This window comes from Papio anubis, chromosome 6 (genome assembly GCF_008728515.1).
Source record: "Papio anubis isolate 15944 chromosome 6, Panubis1.0, whole genome shotgun sequence".
Lineage (NCBI taxonomy): Eukaryota > Metazoa > Chordata > Mammalia > Primates > Cercopithecidae > Papio > Papio anubis.
The window spans coordinates 74929104-74952806 of NC_044981.1; the positions used below are offsets into that span (position 1 = coordinate 74929104).

The 23703-nt window shown below is 38.2% G+C and overlaps 1 protein-coding gene across 2 annotated transcripts in view; it reads left to right on the top strand.

Annotated features, from left to right (window-relative positions):
* Positions 1 to 14873, top strand: part of SH3BGRL2 (SH3 domain binding glutamate rich protein like 2) — a 69483-nt gene extending 54610 nt beyond the window's left edge. For both annotated transcript variants that reach the window (XM_003897833.4, XM_009205573.4), the window contains exons 3-4: positions 7692 to 7772; positions 10697 to 14873. In XM_003897833.4, coding sequence (XP_003897882.1) covers positions 7692 to 7772; positions 10697 to 10708 — 93 coding nt within the window. In that variant the 3' untranslated portion in view covers positions 10709 to 14873. The remainder of the gene's footprint in view (positions 1 to 7691; positions 7773 to 10696) is intronic.
* Positions 14874 to 23703: the final 8830 nt, after the last annotated feature.

Here is a 23703-nt window from a genome sequence, read left to right on the forward strand (position 1 = left end):
TGTGGATGCAGCATTTTCTTTAATCTCTCCAAGGATATTAGAAAGCATTTTTTTTTTTAAGTTTTGTATATTCTGTAAGTTATCTCTGTGTTCTCCAGCACTAGTTCTAGTTGTTGGTTTTTTGTCTTTCTTAGGAGCCTTTTGTCTTTCTTAGGCTTGGCTTCCCCCAGTAACTCACAGGCCTGCTTTCCTTTGAGTAGGAAGGTTAAATAAGACTGTGAAAGAGAGTGGGGGCAGCACGAAGCAGACTGGAACTCCTCAGGTGCCCATGAAAGAGCCACACCCAGGCAGCAATGGACTTCAGTGCGTGTCCGTCCAGCGTGAACTTCCTTTCCATTTTTCCCTGTCTGTGTCTGATGTGGGGTTCAGGGTAACCACAGACTCTGCTGGCCTCTCTCAGGTCCCTGAAGCCTCACCAGGAGTTTTCAGCATATAGGCAGTGAGTGTTCTTTGGAGAGCACTTCTCTGGAGCTCTGGCCACACTGGGAAAACAAACTGTCTAAGCCGTTACAAATGTACTTCTTTTTACATTGATGGCCCCACCATAGTCTGCTCCAGATTGTTGTGTTCATTGTCTCAGGCTCGTGATTGCTGTGCAGGCTCCTTGGGAAGGACTGTTCTTCTATTGGTTTGGGCTGTGGTTCCCCCTGCTGTGTTTTCTCTGTTTGGTTGCATTTTATATATTCTGGGTATTTATTAAAATTGTATGGCTGGTTCCTGTTCCTAGGTTTTTCCCCCTCCAGTTTAAATTGGCTCTTGGGTAAGAGGGGAAGTAGATGTATTTGCTTACTTTGTTGTCTTGAACCTGTATGGTCAGAACTATTAAACATGAATTAGGAATTTGAGATTCTCACCTTTGGGTTTGCTCATATTTTGGTATTTGGCAATAAAAATTGCCAAAATGAAGCTGTTTTAGATAACTGCATCTTATCTATCCTGCCAGAATTGGACTTGTCTACTGTTTTTTGATTTCTATAGCAAGATTTCATAAAGTATAGCACTAACAACCTTTATCCACTAAATCAAGAAATTCTGCTTAGAGGCTACCCTCCGGCTTGAAAGAAAATTTGAGAAGCAGCCGCTGTTCATTTTAAGCAGCTGTAGCAACTCCCGTAGTCTTAAAAAATTACTTTTTAAAAAATATTCTTCTTTTGGGTAAAACAAATTTACTTTGGCTCATTTAGAACTGATTGCTGCTACACCATTTCCTTGTTTTTGTTCCCTCCAGCGTTCTGTTTGGTTATGTCCTTGGCATGAAGAAATAATGTGGGCCTGTCACTTAATTGTGATTGTCTTAGCTGTGGGAAGCAATACAACCTATCGGAGTGGCTGCTGTGGGCTTTCCTAACTGTTCTCTCCAGAGACACTGAAAGGGCAAAGAACATTAAGGTGTTTGTCTCAGATGCTTGCTTAGTCTATAATGGTCTAATCGGAGTGCACAGATAATGTCCTTAGGTAAGCTTTGTGGAGGAATGAAACTGTTGTTAACTCTACCTCTTGTAGATTTTATCATGAGCTTAGAAATGTCTCTAACAGTGGTTTTCGCTTGAACATAAACAGAAGTATAGGTGATGAGAGATTTCAAAAAAACAAAAACAAAAAACCACAACAGTTTAGGTTGCTATATTCTTAAAATTACAGCATTTAGATAAATGTTCCCTTAGTGAGTTTGAGTAGCTTGGTTATGCTATTATCTATACAGTTCAGAGATTTTTCTTTTTGTCAGCAGTTGGCATTAGAGACAAAGTGAATTTTTTGTCCTTTGTCTTAAGTGGAATGAAAATGCACCAGCTTCTGAAATGGGCAATTTTACCTTGAATATGATTTATGTGGTTATATCTTTCTGCAAAGTAAATATTTACTAATCATCATATTCTGTAATTACAAAAGGTTGATTGTCCTGAAATGTGCAATCTCAAGATGTAGATTTACACAACACTTTAGGGAGAATGCCTTAGACTATAAGGAATTCAGTGAGCCTATTTGGAAACTTTATGTGAGTTTTAAAAATACAATGCTTTCAACCTTTGTAGTAGGAATCCTAATGTATTTTTTAAATATGTATAAGCCTGACAAGTAAAACAAATTTGATAAGACAACAGATTTTTTTCTTTTATTTAGGAATGCTTAAGAATTTGTATCTTAATAGGAAGTAGTTTTAAATGTTTTAATACTGTATTAATCTTAAATTATTTCACATGCAGTTTAACTTATCTCTGTCATATCTACTTTTTGCTTAAACATGACAAAGAAAATATTAATAGTTTCACTTTATATTTACATACTTTAGGATTCATCAGGCCACTCAAAAGCTTCTGAATGTTAGAAAGTAAATTTTTCACACAATTCTTTTTTTTTTTTTTTTTTTTTTTTTGAGACGGAGTCTGGCCCTGTCGCCCAGGCTGGAGTGCAGTGGCCCGATCTCAGCTCACTGCAAGCTCCGCCTCCCGGGTTTACGCCATTCTCCTGCCTCAACCTCCCAAGTAGCTGGGACTACAGGCACCCGCCACCTCGCCTGGCTAGTTTTTTGTATTTTTCAGTAGCGACAGGGTTTCACCGTGTTAGCCAGGATGGTCTCGATCTCCTGACCTTGTGATTCACCAGTCTCGGCCTCCCAAAGTGCTGGGATTACGGGCTTGAGCCACCGCGCCCGACCCACACAATTCTTTAAAACCGGTAAATAACAGAATAGAAATAGGATTTACTTAATTGTTACTAACATGATATACCTAAAACATGGCATGTCATTAATTAACAAATGCAATTCATCTATCTACATGACAGAAATTATTGGTAACGTGGTGTCTGTTGGGTACTAGTGTAACGCTGACTTTTAAAAATTATTGTCTTTAAATCATTCTCTTTTTTAAGCTAATTACCAAATTTTATATTTGTCATTCGGAAGGAGTTAATTACCTTAAGTAAAAATTTCTGCTCTTTTGGGTGGATCCCATTCAATTTCTAGGTAAGAAGCACCCTGCTGGCAATACTGATAGGGCACTGAGTTAAAGGTTCATAACATAAAAATAACACTTATAATTGTTATGGGAGAAATACAGCTTAAGAGAAATTTTTCTTTTCTAAAAGTAAAAAATGTTGCCATTCTGAGATTTCTAAACATCTGACATTTCTAAATACCTTTCTTGGTGACTGAAACTTCAAGAATGGTTTCAGTTTAATATGGACAAATGGAGTATTGATAATGTTACATATTTTCTCTACATGAGAGAAAATGTTATATATACACTTTTTTTTTTTTTTTTTTTAATTGAGACAGGGTCTTGCCCTGTTGCTCAGGCTGGAGTGCAGTGGTGCAATTCTAGCTCACTGCAGCCTCAAAATCTGTCTATTTTATGGGTGTTGTTTTATATATATGAAACTTGCATGTGAGAATTTACCTTATTTCCAATTTTGTGATTTGGGGCATTGGGATCATTTTAAGGTTAAGGTTTTTAATTATAAACACTGAAACCTGAAATATAAACGTTAAGTCTCATTGTACCTTGCCTTTTGCTCTTTTACATGCACAATATTTTCGTGTTACCACTTAAATCTTTTGAAAGTAGAATTCATACTACATTTATAGAGATTGAGTGAGGCATTGCTTCTTATATTTTCTTTTTTAAATTTCATTAACTTTTCATTTCTGCATTTCACACTGACATTAGAGTTGTTTGTTTCTGGTTTTGTTTTGACACAGGCCCTCCCTCACTCTGTCACCCACGCAGGCTGGAGTGCACTGGTGTGATCATTGCTCTCTGCATGTAGCCTTGAACTCCAGGGCTCAGTTAGTCCTCTCACCTCAGCCTCCCAAGTAGCTGGGGCTGCAGGCACATGCTGCCATCCCTGGCTAATTTTTTAATTTTTTGTAGTGGCGGGGTCTCGCTGTGTTGCCCAGGCTGGATCAAACCCCTGGCCTCAAACAATCCTCACACCTCAGCCTCCTAAAGCTCTGGGATTACAGGTGTGAGCCACCCCAAATGACCATGTAAAAGATTTTTAATCACATAGAGACAGATGGTAGCCTTTTAAAACAAGAACAGGGACAGCATTTTGATGACCTCAATTTTTTCTTCTCATTAATATCTCTTCCCTTACCTATTCAGTTAAACAAGATGGGGCAATTTCCAAATAAGTATCTCTAGGAACAGGAATACCTAGGCTGGGCTTTACACCTGGACACAGCTAACAGTCCATTTAGGAGCAACTCTACTGGATTCTCCTTTGTTTTGTAGAATTCTGGAGTACCAAGGGATTTCACTAGTATTCTGATACAGAAAGAAAGAAAGTCTGAGAACGTTAAAGGAGTTGATCAAGGTCATAGATAATTCATAGTGGTTTGCTGGACATCACATCCACGGTTGACTAAACATATACACCACTCAGTTTTCCAGAAATGAATCTGTGGTTGCATAGACAGTGGTTGGTGCAAGTAGAAGTATAAGACCCCTCTTGACTGGGTGTGGTGGCTCATGCCCGTCATCTTAGCACTTTGGGAGGCCGAGGCAGGAAGATTGCTTGAGCCCTGGAGTTCAAGATCAGCCTGGGCAACATAATGATACCTCATCTCTACAGAGAGGTGGTCTTTTTGTAGAGGGGGTTTTCTCTAAAAAGAGGGATTATCTTTACAATAATTTTTCTCATGTACATAGATGAATTTTTTGATTTTTTTCTACAGAAAATGAAAAAATAGCTGGGTATGGTGGTGCACACCTGTGGTCCCAACTACTTGGGAGGCTGAGATGGCAGGATCACCTGAGCCCAGGAGGTGGAGGCTGTGGTGAGCTGTGAACACACCATTGCACTCCAGTCTGGGTGACAGACTGAGACCTTATCTCAACAACAACAAAAAAGATCCTTCTACTCCCCAAACCTGATGAATTAGAGCCAGGCCATATAGGGCCTTTCACATTATATTAAGGATTTTAGTCTGTATCTTACAAGGAGTGAGAAGTCTCAAAGGAAAGGATTTAAGCAGAGGGTGAGATCAGATCTGTTTTTATAAAAATCAGTCTGTCCTCACTTTCAGAGAATGATGGGGTGGAAATAGTGAGATTAGACAAAGGTCGATAAGTTAGGGTGCTGTTGCAGAAGTCTAGCTTAGATCAGGTTGGTAGAGACCAATGTGGAAAAATTGAGAGGCTTAAGGGACATATAAACTAGTGGTTGAGGGAAGAAAGGAGTCCTGTGATGTGTTGATATCTAAGTTACAGGGCCCTGTAAATAGTGGTGCCATTTTCTGAGACGTCCAGTTTGTGGAGTGGAAGATCATGAATTGTGGTTTAGCCTGTTGTGTTTAAGAGTCTGTGAACAGTTAGTGGCTTTTATGGAACCAGAGCTCAGAAGAGAGGTCAGGGCAAGAGATGTGAATTTAATCAGGGCTATGGCTATGAATGAGCTTCCCCAGGGAAAGACTTTCAGCTGAATAGAGGCTGAATATGGTTTAGAGAGAACAGGTATACTAAGTTACATACAGTGGATATCTTAAAGGATGGAACAAATCTAGCTGTAATTTAGCCCTCTTCCTCATCTTACCACATTCAGTATAGTCAACAAATTGTCAGGTAGAGAAAGTATGTTTTGAACAGAATTATTTCTTGAACTCCCATGAGGGAATTATTACTCAACTCTTTGGAAATAGCTTCATTACAAAGAATGTAAAATTTTCAGTCCATGAGATTTTGCCTGTATTTTATGTCAAACTTTGACCTGTTTTTGTGGCATAGTTAGGATCATATTTTGTCTTATAAGAAATTACAAATTTTCTTACAAATTCCATGAAATCTCTACATCCTAGAGCCGTTAGGAATCTCCAATTGCTCAGTGTCTCATGTAGTTTCTCAAATATTACATGTTGAAATTGAACTCCAGCCTTCCCTTCAGATTTTTTTTTCTCGTCTTTTTCATCAAGCCAGAAAGTTCAGAGCCATTGTAATTCTTATTTCTCCCTAATCACCCCCATCAAATCCACAACCAAGGATGATCATTTCTACCCCCAAAACGTATCTGCAGCCCGTCTGCTGCCCTCTGCCATCACCCCGGCTGCCACCATTGCTTACTGCGATTGCCAAAGTATTCCCTTTTTTCCCCTGCTTTCCTTTTTGCTGCCCTTTTTCTGAGCCATTCTCCACACAGTTATTTAGGTATTTTCTTAAAAGAAACTAGATCATTTGCTCCCTTGCTCAAAACCCTTATATGATTTCTTTTGGTACTTAAGATAAAATTCAAGATCATTTTCTTGGTTTACAAAGCCCAGCGTATGTTGATCCCTGTCCACCCTGCCAGCTTTGTGCTTCACTAGTGCTGTTCCCTGCCTAAGAATGCCCCCGTCCCCGTCCTTCACTTGGCTAACTCTATTCATCCTTCAGATGTAAACTTAAATGCCAGTTTTCAAAGAAGACTGGGCCAAATCTCTCTTTTCAGACATGTTGCTCCTTCTTGGCTTGGTCAAGGAAGGCCTTTCTTTAGAGCTGATCCTAAATGACAGAAGGAGCAGCCCGTGAAAAGCCTGAGGCTCCTGCCTTCCAAACCAGGAGACTCAATTACTAAAGCTTTTGGAGAAGAGGATGTGTACACACAACCAAATAATTCAAAGATTTTTTTAATCAGACAAGGCACGCGTTGCAGGAAGTGAATCTCTACAAGTTTAGATGCCGTTGGCTTGGCTTAACAATGGATTCATTAGCGCTCAGTGACTCCAGCACACGTGGTGCCCCATACTTGGTTTCCTTTTGGGCAGGATGCATCCTAGAGTACAAAAAGTATGAATTTCAAGGTCAGTGAAACATGAACCCAAATATCAGTTCTCTCACTTATTAGCTGTCAAACTTGGACAACATATTTCTTTGCCTTGAGCCCGTCTCTAACTTGGCAGGCTGTGGTGAAGATTAAATAACATAACGTTTATAAGGCACTTAGCACAAAGCAAATGCCTAAATGACTGTGATCATCATTTGCTTACATTATTTATCCTTAGGATAAAGTTACCAAACTACCAAATTTTAAGACTGCTTTACATATGATAAATGCAAACTTTTGAAAAGAAACAGTTGAACACATTGACCAGAATTCCTTGATGCCTTCTTGTGAAGGTAGGAAGAGAAAAATGATTCTATGTTTGAGGCAAAGGTAAATATTATAGAGAATATAGTTTCCTTTAGTTTTTATTTGATCTTTTTATTCCCTCTAAGGAGATGGTCTCAAAGAATGTGGAAAACTTCAGAAGCAGAATAAGACACACTTTCATTGACACATGGAGACCTTTACAGCTTTGTTTACCCAGTGATTTTTTTCAAAGCCCTAGATAACAAAATATCAAGAGTGGAATTGGGAGGCAGTCTTCCATACTGAAGACCTAGAGTAAAATCTTAGGTCAGAGTGATTCCACACAGACAAATGTTAGTTTGGCCCACAAAGGAAAAGGAATGTGTTCCTATTTCATTTCTGTCATCAAATGTTTTACATTTTAATCTGTCATAGGTTTTGGATTAAAAACTTGTTACATTCTTCATCATACTAAAATAAATTTTTATGCGCAAGCAGACTAATTCAGCAGATTTATTTAGCTTTTCCCTGATCTGGACGGAACAATGGTACCTTTTTTACTTCCATAAAGAATTTGTCCAAAGCACCAAATAGAAAGATAATTGTTTGCTTTCGTTGGTTTATTTTCTCCTTCCCTTTTTTTCTAGGATTATGACAGTTTTTTTGAATCCAAGGAAAGCAACACAGTCTTTTCATTTTTAGGCCTGAAACCACGGTTGGCATCAAAGGTAGGTAAATCTTTTCTTATTCTTGTTTTAGAATTCATCTCTTTTGAGTTCTTCTTAGAGATGTGGAGTGACAGTGTTAGAGGAATGCATATTTAGTTTCTTAGTTTTGGGGGTTTTGCTTCCTCTCATGTGTAATTCGAGACTACCCAGTGTTAAAACATACAACAGAGGCTAGTTTTGGGGGTTTTTTCCCCCAATTTTTCAGTCGTTGCTATAAATAAGAATATTACCTTATTTCTAATTTATACCCCATTCCTCCAAGAATTTAAGGTAGTAAAAACTAGTAGGTGCTTTCTGTTTAAAATTGCAATTTTTTTACTGTACATTTTTTGGAATAGTAGACTCAGAGTCTATTTAAAGGTGTTCTAAATTTACTCTCATTGGAGAAGAGATGGTCTATAATAATAAATGGTCAACCTTGAAAAAATCTTCAATTCCTTAATCAAAATATTTTGAAGCCACTTTATTAAGTCATATGTCTTAGAAAACATAAAGGAGCCAGTATTTTCTCATGTTTAGAACCAGAAATGATGTGTGTTATCACAACTTTATTAAGCTTGTAGATTCACTTTCAAAATAAGAAAAAACATTTCTTTATTAAGTAAGGTACTATTTTGATATTATTTCTTCTTTTAAAACACACATTTTAAAATTCTTTCTGATTATGAAAGTAGCCTAGACTCATTTTTTTAAATTGGGAAAATATTAAAAAAGGGTAAAATAAAGAATTAAAATCATCTCCCAGAGCTAACCACATTGACATTTTTGTGTATTTCCTTGCAGTCTTTATATACATAGTAATTGAGGTTTTGAGTGTTTCAAACTGAGACTGACTTCTAATATGTCTATTTTTAACACAACTGAAATAAAAGTACCTTCCCTAGAACTTCGATGTCTGAAAGTAATAGGTCTTTTGAGGCTACCCAGGATTTGTACCATCTCTGGCATACCTGTAGGAGGAAGGCAGGGACCCTCAATAACATAAATTATACACCAGCATCTACAGTGCCTAGCCAATGTGAAATCTTGCTTTGTTTTTACACCAGTAAGTCCACAGATGGTTGTGGGTGGTTTCCATGCACATGTTTTAAGCAGAGGCAAAACCCACACATACCATATTTAAAGGTTCTTAAAACTATTTTTATAAAGATGAAACATTTGAATACTTGTTAGGAAAATTAGAGTATTTTTATAACATATTTCATCCAAAGATATTAAAAGTCCAGATTTATCTTCAAAGAACTGTAAAAAACTAGGATGGGGTAGTCTAATGGATACATAAATCCAGTGGGCATCATTGTCTATGCAAAACCTTTTAAAAAATATTGTTTGTTCCCATTTTCCCCAAATATGGAAATTCTTTAGAGACTGTGGGCTGACTTTTTTATTTTTCAAAGAAATGTATTTTCTCACTAGTTTCTCAGGAAACCTATGGTCTATGAAATATACATTCTCACATGGTTTGTGGCCATAGTATTAAAGTTGATCTTGGTGTCACTGAAGTTAACTTGATTTCAGGGGACCATCCCAAAGGTAGTGAGGACCCTGGACACCATCCCCATTCAGCCCACTGTTTTCAGGGACCTAAATCAGTTGTACCTGGGCAGGAGTATCTGGGACCAGAGTAGATGTCCATAGCACAAGGTCTGTGCCACTCTCCATGAACCATTTAGGGCTTTAAAGGCTAATAGCAATTAATACTTCATCGTTGTATGAGAGAAGTGAAAATATCTTCAAGAACAATTTAGCATTTTCTCTCTTCTGATCTTTTATTTTTCACCTTGGTAGTGATTCATCATATAGTCTACAGTCTAAAGCTTTGAAAGAGTGTTCACAGGTTTAATGTACTAAAAGATGAAAGCCCTCTTTTCTCTTTTCCTTTCCTACTCCCTGTGTAGTATACACACATAAAAAACACGGCAAGAAAGCCTATGAGGAAACATAAAGACATCATTGGCACCTATAATTGCTCTTACATGATAGGAGAGGACATTCACGGGCCCAACAGGCACAGGTGCAGTGTAGGCTCTGACTGGGCTGCCCTCCATAGTGGGAGGGGCAAAGGCAGGCTGGAGGTCTCTAGATGGTGGCCTACAGGCCACATTTGTGCTGGATATGTTATTTGTCCTGTGAAGAGTTTTTAAAAGTATGTAAATGTTAGATGGTATGGAATCCCTGGTGGGGGTGGTGGGGTGATCTCAGTTTCCCTTGTGGTTAGCTGGAGCCCACAGTGGCTGGCCCATCATGATATCCAACTAATTCTGAGAAGGGGAGGCTGTTTCACCAATAATTTTTAGGTAGAAAACCGTCAAAGTTAAAATTTAGTAGACCCCAGGAAGGGCCTGACGTAGAAGATTGTATTTTCAGATCCCTAGCTTTCAGGGGTGATATCCAAAGTAGGTAACAACTGGTCCACATTGGATGCTGACCAGCCAGAGCTTGAACAGCCACAGAGGCCCCCTGTGCCAGGTGTCAGCTCTTTATCCATTGGCTCAAGGGGGAGGGTGTGCAGGGGCGGCAGCTGGGAGATTGGGGCAGCGACTCTTGACTAACAGGTATGGTCATACTAGAGTGGTTCTTCATCTTGGGTTGCTATTAACGAGCATCTCTGCAGGCCCTCTGAGCAAGGTAGCCCCCACCCAGCCATCCACAGGTGGAACAGTACCTCTGAGAGGAATCTCAGTAGGTCATTGAAAACATGCAGCTTTCTTTCCACTTCTATATTTGGCAGGTCAGGTGGTGTGATTTAAATCTGGGCTCTGATGCTGAAACCCAGGATTAGCTCTTATCAGTCACATGGAGGTGATTTGTTATGATTTCCAGCATCTCTCTTCCTGACATTTAAAAAACCCCTGCCAAGGGTGAATTTTCTTGTCGATGTAATGCAATAACTGACCTTTTTTTTTTTTTTTTTTTTTAAATAGGCAGAACCTTAGAGAAGAGTGGAAGATGACGGAGATGCATTTTGAAGCACCCCCTGGTACTCAGCACACACATGCTTACCTAATGCATCACTGTGACAAAAGCCACACGCATTATCAGTAACTTTGCTTGCCACGGAAAAGGTGTTTTTGAAAGATGTGGATATAATGAGAATTGCATGATTGCTTTAAGCCAAATCAGGTGGTGGATTTTTTTTTTTTCTTATTTTATTTGCCTGCAGTTGCCTCACTCACCTGGAAATACCGTCACCTGTTACAGGTGTACTTTCTTAATGACTGAAAGATAAGTGGGTGGCATCATCAGAGAGAAAATGTTGGATCTGCCCTAGGTTATAGTAGATGCCGGAATTGCGTAAACCCACTTATCTTTAAGCTGCCTGGATTGCATCTTTGAAATTTGTCTGCCAAGTTGTTAGAATCTTTGAATCAGAAGGAAAAAAAGCAGCGCTGTTTGACAAAGGGTGTTGAAGATTTTTGCTGCAGAATCACTTACAAACATCACGGTTCCTGTGCTTTGTAATAACACCTGGTGAAAAAGTTAGATATACTAGATTTGTTTTAGTAATGGAAACTCTTACCCCTGTATATTATCCAAGCTCCTACAGATGTTTCCAGAAATCACTGTTGTAACATCAAGTGATCAGAACCAAGTTACTGGGATGACAATAATTGCTATTTGAAATACATGCTTCTTTATTTCTTGCAAGGGGCAAGTTTCATCCAAATGCCTAAGACTGCTTGAAAGATATATTTTAAGTGGTGCACTAATTAGATAGTAAATTTATAGGAAAATTGTCTGACAAGTATCTGAAGGCATTTTCAGCTCTAGCAATTTATTTATAATACATAAGTATTCATATATTTTTTAATGCAGCTCCCCTAACAGGCAGCTGCTGCTTCTATTTTGTGAAGGGACTATATTTTTTGAGAAAGGAAAATCTCAGTTAGATATATTTTGTGAACCCTTGATTAGACATATTAAAATATACCAATATTGTAGTAAAATTTAATTTTTCCTTATGTTACTTTTCATTTGCCTCTAACTTTGCTTGCTCATATTTCTGGCCAATGTACAGCCTCATATTTTTCAGAGTAATGCAGATACTTGTTCTCATTCCGTATGTGAGCACAAGTAAGTTTTCAGAGCAACACATGTGAGAAAGAGAGTAACCCGGAATTGTACTTGTCAAGAAAAATCTATACTCCTATTGGAGTGGATGCTGATAAACATCGAACATACCTACTTCATTAGAGCAGAGGCTATTTTTCTGCATTATTGTCCTTATAACAGGGATGCTTAATTTTTTTTTAAACTAAAAGAGTTTTAAATTGCCAAACATGGGAACAGCCTTGAATAGGATAAATTTTCAGAGGACTGCCTAAAATATTTTATTCCTAGCATCCTGATTCTGGACTTTTCCTTATAATCTGAGCAGGAAATTTATAAGAAATTGAAAGAGCAGAAGAATTACAGTCCTGTCACATGTGCCCAGCACTCCGCCTCATGCCTTGCTACATGTAGACTAGTCTAAAGAACTTGTTGAATGCTAAGGCTGAAATCCCAACCTGAGATTTGTATTCCAGGATTACAACCAGAAGGAAAGTATGACAAATTTTTACTTAACTGGAGCAGACACGTGATCCACAATTTTCTCTTCAAGGGAAGCTGTGGTCAAATTATGGATATTACTGGTTAGTTGTCATTAAGATCCAGGTCAGATTCCGTTTGGCAAATCCCAGGGACTATCCAGGAATTTTTTTTTTAACTGGATATTGTGTCTGAGTATGTGAGTCTTCTGATAAAACTTAGAATTTCTTTTTAAGCAGTTGTAAAAATTGTCATGTTGTAATTCATTACTCAGCTAACGTTTAGTCTACTCTTGCTAGTGCATGCCAAGAACCAACTTGGGAAGGTTGAGGCTTTGCAAGTTAACTGTTGGGGTTATAGGATCAATACCATACTTGCTAGACAAAGCTACCCAGATTTGTCTTATATTATAATTTTTGAGTTAACCACAGTATACCTATTGTGATTATAGTAAACAGACTAGTGGGTAGTAATGCTAAATTACCATCACAGTTATGTACCATCTCCCCATCCCATTTTTTTTTTTTTTTGATCAGCAAAGAAATACAGGAGACCAGCCTCGAGTGGTGCTGTACTTGTTATGAGAGAGGCAGCAGCACAGTGTGTGGCATTTACATGGTACCCAGGCTCCACAGAGTACCGAGATGTTGCTCTCTGGGACCACACTTAGTTCAGAGAATATGGGGTCCTTACTTGTATTCTTTTATCAGCTGATTTCAAAACATATAATAATAATTTTCTTGTTCCCTTCTTTAACTAGCTGCCGTTAGATTTTGATAATCACAGTCTTAAAATACTAGGAACAAGTGGATGGGAATTGTAGGCATAGATTTCATATCAAGGGCATTTCAAGACAGAATTTTTATTTCCTGTGGTAGGCTTGTTGGAGCAAAGGAAATGTGCTGCTAAAAATCAACTTATGCCATTTTGAAATTAGATAAAAAACGGAGTGCCATCCTGCTAGGTGTGTACAGACCAGAAGAAAATTTAGTTGGGAAAATACTTGTTTTTCCAAATTCTGGTGTTTTATTACAATCAAAGAAGAGAAAAAAGCAAGGTATTTTTTCCCCTCAGACTCTAATATATTTTAGATTTGTTTCTGTTTTATAGATTTAATTCAACACTTCCACATAGATGTTTTTATATTACATGAATTTAATAATAAACTAAACTTATTTTTTGTCTCCTGTTATTGAAAAGTACCAAAGCTTCCTTCTGTTTTGTTTGTTTGATTTTACTATAGGGTTTTGCCTTTTCTAGAGATACTTTTCATTTAACAGCTTTTGTTAAGTGTCAGGCTACACTTTGCTCTGTATAATTATTGTTTTCAGATTTCAGTTTTTATGTGTTTGTCTCTTAAGGCATTGGTGAAATCTCAGATTTTATATTCAGCATAAAGGAGAATAAATTCCAGAAAGCACATATTCTGAAAATGGAGTGTTTGTTCCCTACCATTTTTCACACTTCTCTTAATTTTAGTTCTGTTTAGTTGAGAGGCTGTGATTTTACTCTTGCCTGTGAACCTCATGCATGAAAGTGGCACATTAAATTGTAAAAATACAAACAGATCGTTTGATCATTCAAGGAGCCAGGTATGAGGTCCTGCACGAGAGTATTGGGAGGACACCATAGATTCATCTCAGACAGTAATCAGGACCGAGAATGGAGTTAAATCACTCAGCCCCTGGGTTGGGTGGGGTGGTTCAAATGGATGACTGTGTGATCTCCTGAGTACACTGAAGCCACAGGCTGGTGGCTGTGTTCCCCGAATTGGGTACAGAAGACAAGGGCAGAGTGGCCGTGGCCCCTATTACCTTTGTAGCAGCCACATCAGAAAGCAGAAGAAAACAGTATTTCTGAAGGCATTGTCTGAGGTTGATCTCATCACTGAACAATTTCAAGCCCTAAGCACCAGAACAGAAGGAGGGCGGAAGAAGGGATCAGAGGGAACAAGCTGTAGGTTTGCAGAAATGTGTGAAACCAAAATGATCACTGCCTACTTGTGACTCAAATCTTCAGAGTTTTCTTAGTTCTTCTAGAAATACAAGTCAGGTTTGTTTTCATCCTTTCTGGCAGCATGGATCAAGCCCCTAAAATGTGGTAAGTATTGTCAGAGCAGGACAATATCTCTACTCTCAAGTATGAGGGGAACAGAAACAAAGCAGCAGTTTTAGCCGGGGTTCAATGATAGAGTGGAGGTAAATTAAGAGCCTACAGGCTGTGATTCACCATTTGAAACATTATACGTATTTTTTTTGTTATAAGCCATTTGAATTTTTAAAAAATTTCATACATGCAATGGAATATAGATATGTATATACACATATTATATATGCTAAAGTATAAAGAGTAATAATAATGATAATCAGCAAACCCCTGTGTGCCTACCACCCACCTTATTGCCTTTCCTTTGAGGTACTGTGTGCTCTTTCCTGAACCTATCTCTATCCCTGTCTGATAGAGGGAGCCCCTATACTGAACTTTGTGTTGACCATAGCCTTCTTGTCCTTCATCGCCTTATCTCCATGTATGTATCCTTAAAGAATAATAAATGGAATTAAACTGAATGTATTCTTCTGTCACCTCCTTTTTATGTTCATTGCCATCAGAGTTTTTTCACTGCTAAATATTATTCCATTATGAATATATTACACGTGTTCTCTTCTCCAGCTGGTGCTTATTGAACTGCATCTTTGTTTGAAATAGAAAAAGGTAATGTTGCTGTGAACATTCTTTTATGTGACTTCTGGTGTACATACTCAAGAATGGATGTATACTTGAATAGAATCGCTGGTTTATACAATAAAAGCACATCATCAGTTTTAATAGATAAGGCCAAATTGCTTTCCAAAGTGCTAATTTATGCTCCCCACCAGTATACTAGAATTTGCAGCACTCTAGATCTTTTCCAATGTTTAAGATAATCAGAGTTGCATTTTTGCCAAGCTGGGGAGTATAAAATGTTACCTCATTGTGGTTTTATTTTGTAGATTTTTGATTATTAGTAAGTTGAACATGTTTTATTATGGGAATTCTTATTTCTTTTTCCTGGCAATCACTCTTCATGTCTTTTGCCTCCCTTCCTATTGAGTTGTGTTTTAATGATTAATTTTTAAAGTTTCTTTATATTTAATCTTTGATTGGTCAACATTTATTTAATCATTAAAGTGAAGAGAAACCAGAGTTAAAAGAAAACTTTTCTGAGGCCATTTCCAGAAATATGCTAAGCGTGTGAATCTTTATTCTATTTGAGGAAAATAAAGTTAAATACATACATTTTTTCTTGTGTGCTGTTTTTTACCTTGTCAGCATCAGTCAAGAGTTGACTTCAGGAACTCCTCTGTGCTCTGGAAGGGCTTGTTCTTTGAAGCCATTTTAAAGCTCATCAGTTCCAGTTATTTCATAATAAATTAATGCTATTAATGTTATAATTTAGTTTTCTGCTACAGAATTTTACCAACAAGAAACCTTTATATAGACTGTTTAAATATGCACATCTCCTTAGTATGTCACCATATAATGGGCCTATAGCAATAGGCCAAAATGATGTTACACTTAAATGAACATTAAAAATGACTTATTTAAGTAATAGGAGATTGTATTGAACCCATACCCAGTTAAATAATCCTTAAGCTGAGTGAGGTAGATCGGCATCATGCTGAATATGACCCAGTGTATTGTGGTGGCGGCATGTTCCCATGGGTAAGCCAACTGGCAGGTAGAAGAACAAGAAACTTGAATGCAGTCTTACCTGCTGGGCCCCTGCTAATTGAAAGCATGACATTTTTGATAGACTGAGGACCCTGGCTGGCATTTGAAAGCATATTAACTGAAAAGTTGGTGTTGCTTATAATGAATAGGACAAAGATTTAGACCTATTTGTAAAATAGCACTCCACACTGTTGTAATATACATCATTTGTGGCCCTATAATAATAAAATCCATTATAATGAAACTTTCCACTAAAAAAGCTCTAGCACAAGAATCTACCATACTAATGTTATAGAAATGAAAGCTCTAGAACAGTGCTATCCAGTGTGGTACCAACAAACCATATATAGCTATTGAGCACTTGAATTGTGCCTAGTTGACTCTGTGATATGAATGAAAATATATTCCAGATTTTGAAGACTTAGTGTGAAGGGAAGAATGTAAAAAACGCATTAATAATTATTATATTGGTTATATATTGAAATAATATTTTAGATATATTGGGTTGAATTAAATATTAAAATTTCTCTTTCCTTTTTGTTAAGGTGGATACTAGAAAATTTAAAATTACATATATGGCTCATATTTTTACTGGACAATAGTGTTCTGTACAAACCTCTTTACCTGAATTTACAATAGAGAAATTAATACCTTTAAGAGGCTTTTTGGGTTTTGGCAAAATGTTACCTTCTTTCCTTTGTGATACTGAAAGGAAATGTGAACATCTTCAGGAACATAATTTTCTAATACTGCTGCCAAGATAAATATTTTTCTCATTTTGCTTTTTTGTCCCTCTAGGTTGAAGCACTTTTTGTAGTGGAAGAGAAGGTTCTTTTTTTTTTTTTTTTTTCGTGGAAAAACAGAATAATGTTTGTGTTTCTCATAATATGTGACATCTCTTTATGTGTCCAGTCTCTTGTTACTACATCATCGTATAAACTCAGTCTCTTGTTGAATTGGTTTCTGTGAACTAACTCATGTGGCATGTTTGTATTTTTAAAAATACATTTTATTGTATATATTTAAGGCATACCACATGATGTTATAAGAAACATATTTGTAGTAAAATGGTTACTATCATGGAACAAATTAATGTATTCATGATCTCACATAGTTACCCATTTTCCCTCCTTGTGACAAGAGCAGCTATAATCTATACCTTTAGCAAAAATCCTGAATAGAACATGCTGTTAACTACAGGCCTAATGTTGTGCCTTTGGATCTTTAGGCTTGTTTATCCTACATATTTGCTACTTTATATCCTCTGACCTACATTTTTCCACCTTGCCCCCCCAACCCAGACTTAATAACCACTGTTTTATTCTCTCTATATTTGACCTTTTTTTTTTTTTTCCAGTTTATCCATGTTGTGGCAACATTATCTCCTTTTTTAAGGCTGAATACTATTTCTTTGTGTGTGTGTGTGTGTGTGTGTGTATACACACATACACTATAGCTTATCTATAATAATGCAACTGCAACATCTCTGTCCGGTTTCTTGTTACTCTATCATCTTATAAAGTTGATATTTCCTGTTGAATTGGTCTATGTCTGTGAATTAAATCATAGTGGCATTTGTGTATTTTTTTCCTTGTTTTAAGAAAGGGAACTTAATGAACCACACGGATACCATCTACAATCTGCAGACAGTGATGAATATTAATAGAGTTTAGTCCTAAATTTTCTAAAATGTTAATTCTTTGTATCTGTAAAACTCAGTTGAGCCTGTAACAATATATGAATAATCTGGCCAGGTGCAGTGACTCATACCTGTTAATCCTAGTATTTTAGGAGGCCGAGGTGGGAGGGTTGCTTAAGGCCAGGAATCCCAAGACCAGCCTGGACAACACAGCGAGATACCTTCTCTACAGACAATAAAAATGTTAGCCAGGGATGGCAGCACACACCCATAGTCAGGAGGCTACTAGGGAGGCTGAGGCAGAAAGATTCCTTTAGCCCAGATGTTTGAGGCTGTAGTGAGCCATGATCACGCTGTGGTACTCCAGCAGGGACAATGGAGCAAGACCCTGTCTTACAAGAAAAAAAAAGAATATATGGATAATTTGCCTTTTAAACGTTTCATTCTGGGCTGGGTGTGGTGGCTTATGCCTTTAATCCCAGCACTTTGGGATCGGGCGGATCACCTGAGGTCAGGAGTTGGAGATCAGCCTGGTCAACGTGGTGAAATCCCATCTTTACTAAAAATACAAAACATAGCTGGGCATGGTGGTACACACCTCTAATTCCAGCTACTCTGGAGGCTAAGACAGGAGAATCGCTTGAACCCAGGAAGCAGAGGTTGCAGTGAGCCGAGATCGTGCCACTGCACTCCAGCCTGGGCAACAGAGCGAGACTCTGTAAAAAAAAAAAAAAAAAAAATAGTTTCCTTCGGGCATTATTGCCAAAAATTAAAAACAGAATGTGTGATTATTAAGGGAAAATTCTTCCTTTCCCTGCCCAAGGTCTTTTCTTTTTTCATTTTTCTTTTTTTTTATAATACCGTCACATTCTGTTGCCCAGGCTGGAGTGTGGTGGCACAATCTTGGCTTACTGCAGCCTCTGTCTCCCAGGTCCAAGCAATTCTCATGTCTCAGCCTTCCAAGTAACTGGGATTACAGGTGTGCCCCACCACGCCCGCCTAATTTTTTTTTTTTTTTTTTTTTTTTAGTGGAGACGGGGTTTTGTCATGTTGGCCAGGCTGGTCTCGAACTCCGGACCTCAAGTGATCTGCCCGCCTCAGCCTCCCAAGTGCTAGGATTACAGGTGTGAGCCACTGCGCCTGCCCTGCCCAGGCTTTTTAACCATTTCTTTTTGCTATTCTCTTAGCAAAGTAATTTTGGGAGAAAAACCAGTATTATTTTTGTCATTATAATTGATGGTAATAGCACTCATTAAGTGGAAGAATTTTTTTTGCATAATTGTGTTTGGGATCCTTTCCTGAAATAAGAGTGATTGTGTTATACCCTTGCAAGCCCAGGAGATGCCAACCATCTCTTGTGTGGTGTAGTTACTTCACGTGTTGCTTTGGATCTCATCCTTTGTCATTCTAATGAATTGCTATACACACCTGTGTGAGATTTAGCTTTTGGAGATTTAGCTTTTGGGTTTGCCTGTATTTATTTATCTTGTCCCAGATAAATACAGACAAACATTGTTCATGATAATTTGATTTAGTTTTTGATATTATCATCCCATTTGTGTACATTCTCTTTTATTTTCTTCCCTGCCAGTCTATTTCATGTCATGTACTAATAACATCACTAGGTTGAAATATGGATTCTGGGCCCTGACAGCCCACAGCTTGGCTCCAAGACTGACTCTGAGATCAATAGCTGGGCTAAAAGACCAGAATTTGGCATCGACTTTGTGACCCTAGCCCGGAGGAATCCTTTTCTCCCTCCCTTCCTGTCTTTAGTGGTGAACCACTCTTAAATAATCTGCTCCTAGCCATGTCCTAACCAACTAGTATGGCTAACAAAAGTGATGACAACAGCACTATTTTCACTTCCCAGACTAGGAACCAGAAGGAATAACTCCAACTGCTGCCTCCCTTACTGTACTGTTTTACATACCTAGTAAATGTTTATTATTAAGCTGTATCCTAATCATAGATGAGGAGCTGAACACTGACAGTTTTTCCATCCTAGTCATAAGGGGGCTGTGCAAACAGAATTTTAGCAGTTACATATTTAGCAGGTTAAATGACTCCAGCATTTGGACTTGTGGATGGCTTCTGAACAACAGCATCAGGAAAGCCCTGCCCTATCATTGACCCATTGAGGGCACCAGACTGCCTCTAAGTGAAAACATTCCAGAGTGACCCAGTTCTCTAGAGGCAACTTTACCCAAACTCCAAAACATGTAACCAGCTACATCTGCAGTGAGGTTGGGCATGATACTGCTGGAATCAGAGATGCAGGCAAAATGACAAGTGGATGCTAAAGGAATTTAGGTGGTGGTGGTGTCTACCTGAAAAGACAGCTGTCTGCCTGAAATACCACATTTTAGAAAGTGGATTTTAAGTGCTGATGAAGATCTGATTTCTACAATGTTTTCACCATTACTGAAAACTGCTTATTGGTTTCCCTGATGCAAATGGCCCTTTTATTGGTAATATTTTCAATACCTTATAATTTAATTCGAATATTTTTCTGATTGAAATAGCATCCTTTGCATCAACAAATAAGCTATCCAGCGAAAGCCTGAGAATTTTGTGCTAACAAGTCATTTTTCTTCTTTGTACTTTGGTTTGTGTCTTTTACATGATGAACATCTGAGAAAGGAGAATATAAGCCTTCTTTTATTTCAGTAAGGGCATAATCACCAGTCACCAGTTTAAACCCAAATATATTGTTATAAAAAACAAATCCATGATCTCTTATCTTGTATTAAGACAATTTTATGGAGTATGTTGATACTGAGTATTATACTTGCTTGCATTACATTGTTGAAGAAAGTGTAGCACTCGGTAACTTACCTGTGAGCATAAATGTTCACTGTTGAGTGTCTCAGGAGCTGCTTTTTTTGGTATTTTTTATTTTGTGCTATTTAATTTGGGTCAGCTTTTGTATTAGTTCGTTTTCACCCTGCTATGAAGAAATACCCAAGACTGGGTAATTTATAAAGGAAAGACTCAAAGTTCTGCATGGCTAGGGTGGCCTCAGGAATCTTACGATGATGGCAGAAGGGGAAGCAAACATGTCCTTCACATGGTGGCAGGAGAGAGAAGTGCCAGCGGGGAAATGCCAGACACGTATAAAACCATCAGATCTTGTGAGACTCACTCTAACAGGAGAACAGCATGGGGAACCACCCCCATGATGTAATCACCTCCCACAAGCTCCCTCCCATAGCACATGGGATTATAATTCAAGATGAGATTTGGCTGGGGACATAGAGCCAGACCATATCAGTTATGTAACCCAAAGACAGCAATTACTTGTATGTCCTTTTTAAAAACTTATATACAATAAATTTGCATATAAAAACTGACTCTACAGTCAAATGAAATACCTGGTTTATTAGTATGTGTTTAGTCTATCTGATAAATATATGGCCATGTACTGAAAAGTCTAGTTTTTTTCTTACGTTATCATTAGAACTTTGATTCCCGTCATCTTTTCTGCTGACAATTACCAGTTAGAAAGTTTGAAATATTTTTTGTCAGTCTAAGACCGATTAGGAGATAAACATCACCCCATGATTTAAACAGGGGAAGTTAAATATAAAGAAATGCTGAACTCTGATAAAAGAGTGACTACCAGGTATAAGAAAACTCTATAATTTTTCTTAGGGGTAAGGGAGACTATCCAAAGAAGGACAGACTTGGAAGGGATGCTGGGCTTCAGACTCCTTGTAAAGTTATATTTGCAGTCCACTGGATGGTAGAAAAGTTCACTGGGCAAGCAGGAAGCAACCCTCTAGAGTGCAGGCTGGGGCCAGGTGAGCCTCAGGGAGTGGCCGGGCTTGCAGAGAGAAGGGGCGTCAGTGCAGACAGGAGGTCTGGAGCACATGGTATTCACATCAAGAGGGCTGTGTGAGGTTATCATCAGGCCAGACCGGAGCTGCAAGGTTCCCGAGAGGCCACGTGTTCTGGGCCCCTGAGCTGGGGCAGAGCTACCTACACTGCTGACATACCATGCAGCAACCGTCTCCTCGCTCCTGCAATATCCCTTCAGCACGCTCCACCACGAAGGCTTCACATTGTGCTCAATGTGAAGAAGAAAATTTTAAAAGATTTCTGTCCATGATCACAGACAGGTATTGAAGCATCAATTTGGAGCTAAGATGCAATAAACTGGAAACAGGTACATGTCATAAAAGGATTCCGTAAAAGGATTCTCTTAGGGACTTTTCGTCTGGAATTAGTCATGTTCATTAACAGCAGAAGGTTATCAGTGTTTTGTAAAGTGTAGGTAATTTAAGTGAAAATTTGCATTACAGGAAATACTGATGCCTTGCTATCAAGTATCCAAAACTTCATTGTGGGAAGCCAACAAATCAGTTATTAACCAAGCTAATGAGTGGCTTATACGAGATATAACTGACAGGAGGATGCAAGGTTGGGAATATAACATGGGCTTCTGGCCAGCCTTACTTTGTGGGTCTATACTCAGTTCCATAAAGCTGTTGAAATTTAATTTCAAGGAAAAAGCATGGTGCTGAAGTGCATACTTAATGCTTATAAAAATGACTATTCATGTAATCAGTTATTCTGGTGACAAACACTAATCTATTTTTAGAGCTTTGGTCTTAGCCCAACCCTAGAATTTCTCTTTAATTTCAAAACAATAAATACAAACAGCCCAATGGTGCTATAAAGGACATAGCTATTGGCTGTCTTTTTGTTTTTAAGTTACTCCTGTGGCAAATAGGAAATTGAAAAAAATTGTCTGTAGCTTCCAACCTATTCATTCATCCTAAAAGGTCTTACTTATAATGGAAGACAAAGAAGGTGCTTAGGAAATAGGAGGTGCCAGATCCAATTAAATCCAGTGATTCTGTGCATTCCCAGACTCACGGTCCATGGTGCCTAGTGATTAAGTGGGTGGTGATAGATGGGTAGATGATCCTGCCAGACATTTTCCCTTTCTTAACTTTAAGCAAGGCTGAAGTAAAAGAAAAATTAATTTTACTGAGAAAGTAATTGGTTTCAAAAGTGGCTTGTCTAGGACATGCCATTTCTAACCAGTGTCTCTCCAGCTTGATGCTTGAGCCCTTGGTAGGTGCCTCTTTTCTGTTTATTTTCTCATTGATATTTGGGGTTTTTCCTACCATCAAGACATGTTTATCAAGTCAAGAGTAGCAAATAGGTATTCACAGTAGTCCTGCTATTCTGGACTTCGTTGGGAATGAATATGAAAGTTATTTCCAGTGTGGCTCTGTCATATTAGGAGCTTATTATGCAGTGTTTACATCATTGTGATGTGGCCAAATCCACAGTAGCAAAGAATCTGTGCTGGCGAGGAGGCTGCACTAGAGGCCTCTGGACCCATTTAATTCATAGGCTCTATGCTATGGATATTGCAGATGTCTACAAATCAGCGCTGAGCATTGGTGTTAGTTCCAGGAGCTAGTTAACCTCACCCCATAACCTCAGAATTTGTCAGGCATTAATATGGAGGCTAGGGGCAGATAGGGAGATCTGGGACTGTTACTTTACAGATGTATTAGTTAACTGAACATTCTGGTTTCTCCAACAGCCAAAAGGAAGTGTTAGTGCTGGCTTACAATGAAAGCAGACCAAATCATGAGACTATTTATTTTTATTTTATTATTTAACTGCCCACTTATTTCCATTTGACTGATGTTCTCTGATATTCATACACATTTTTTAACCCTTAACCAGCACAGTCAGTTCAGTCACTAATAGCACCTCTGGGTTGTTTCCCTGAGAAAAACTCTGGCCTGCATGGGCTCCTTATTAATTTCAGCTCTGAAGTCAGAAATCAACATGAATTGCTTGCCTGACAGAAGTCTGACAGTTTAGCAGTTACTAGATATAGCCCTTAATATGAGCTAACTGCTGTTCAGTATTTTTCTTGGGTAGAGCAAGTGGGTGGATGATAAAAACAGCATGTTCTCTCATCTTACAATAACCTTGATTATAGTCAAAGTTCTTTGCCTAACAATAACTTTGGTTATATTCAAAGCTGTCAGAAAATGACTGCATAAATATTAAACGTAAGAT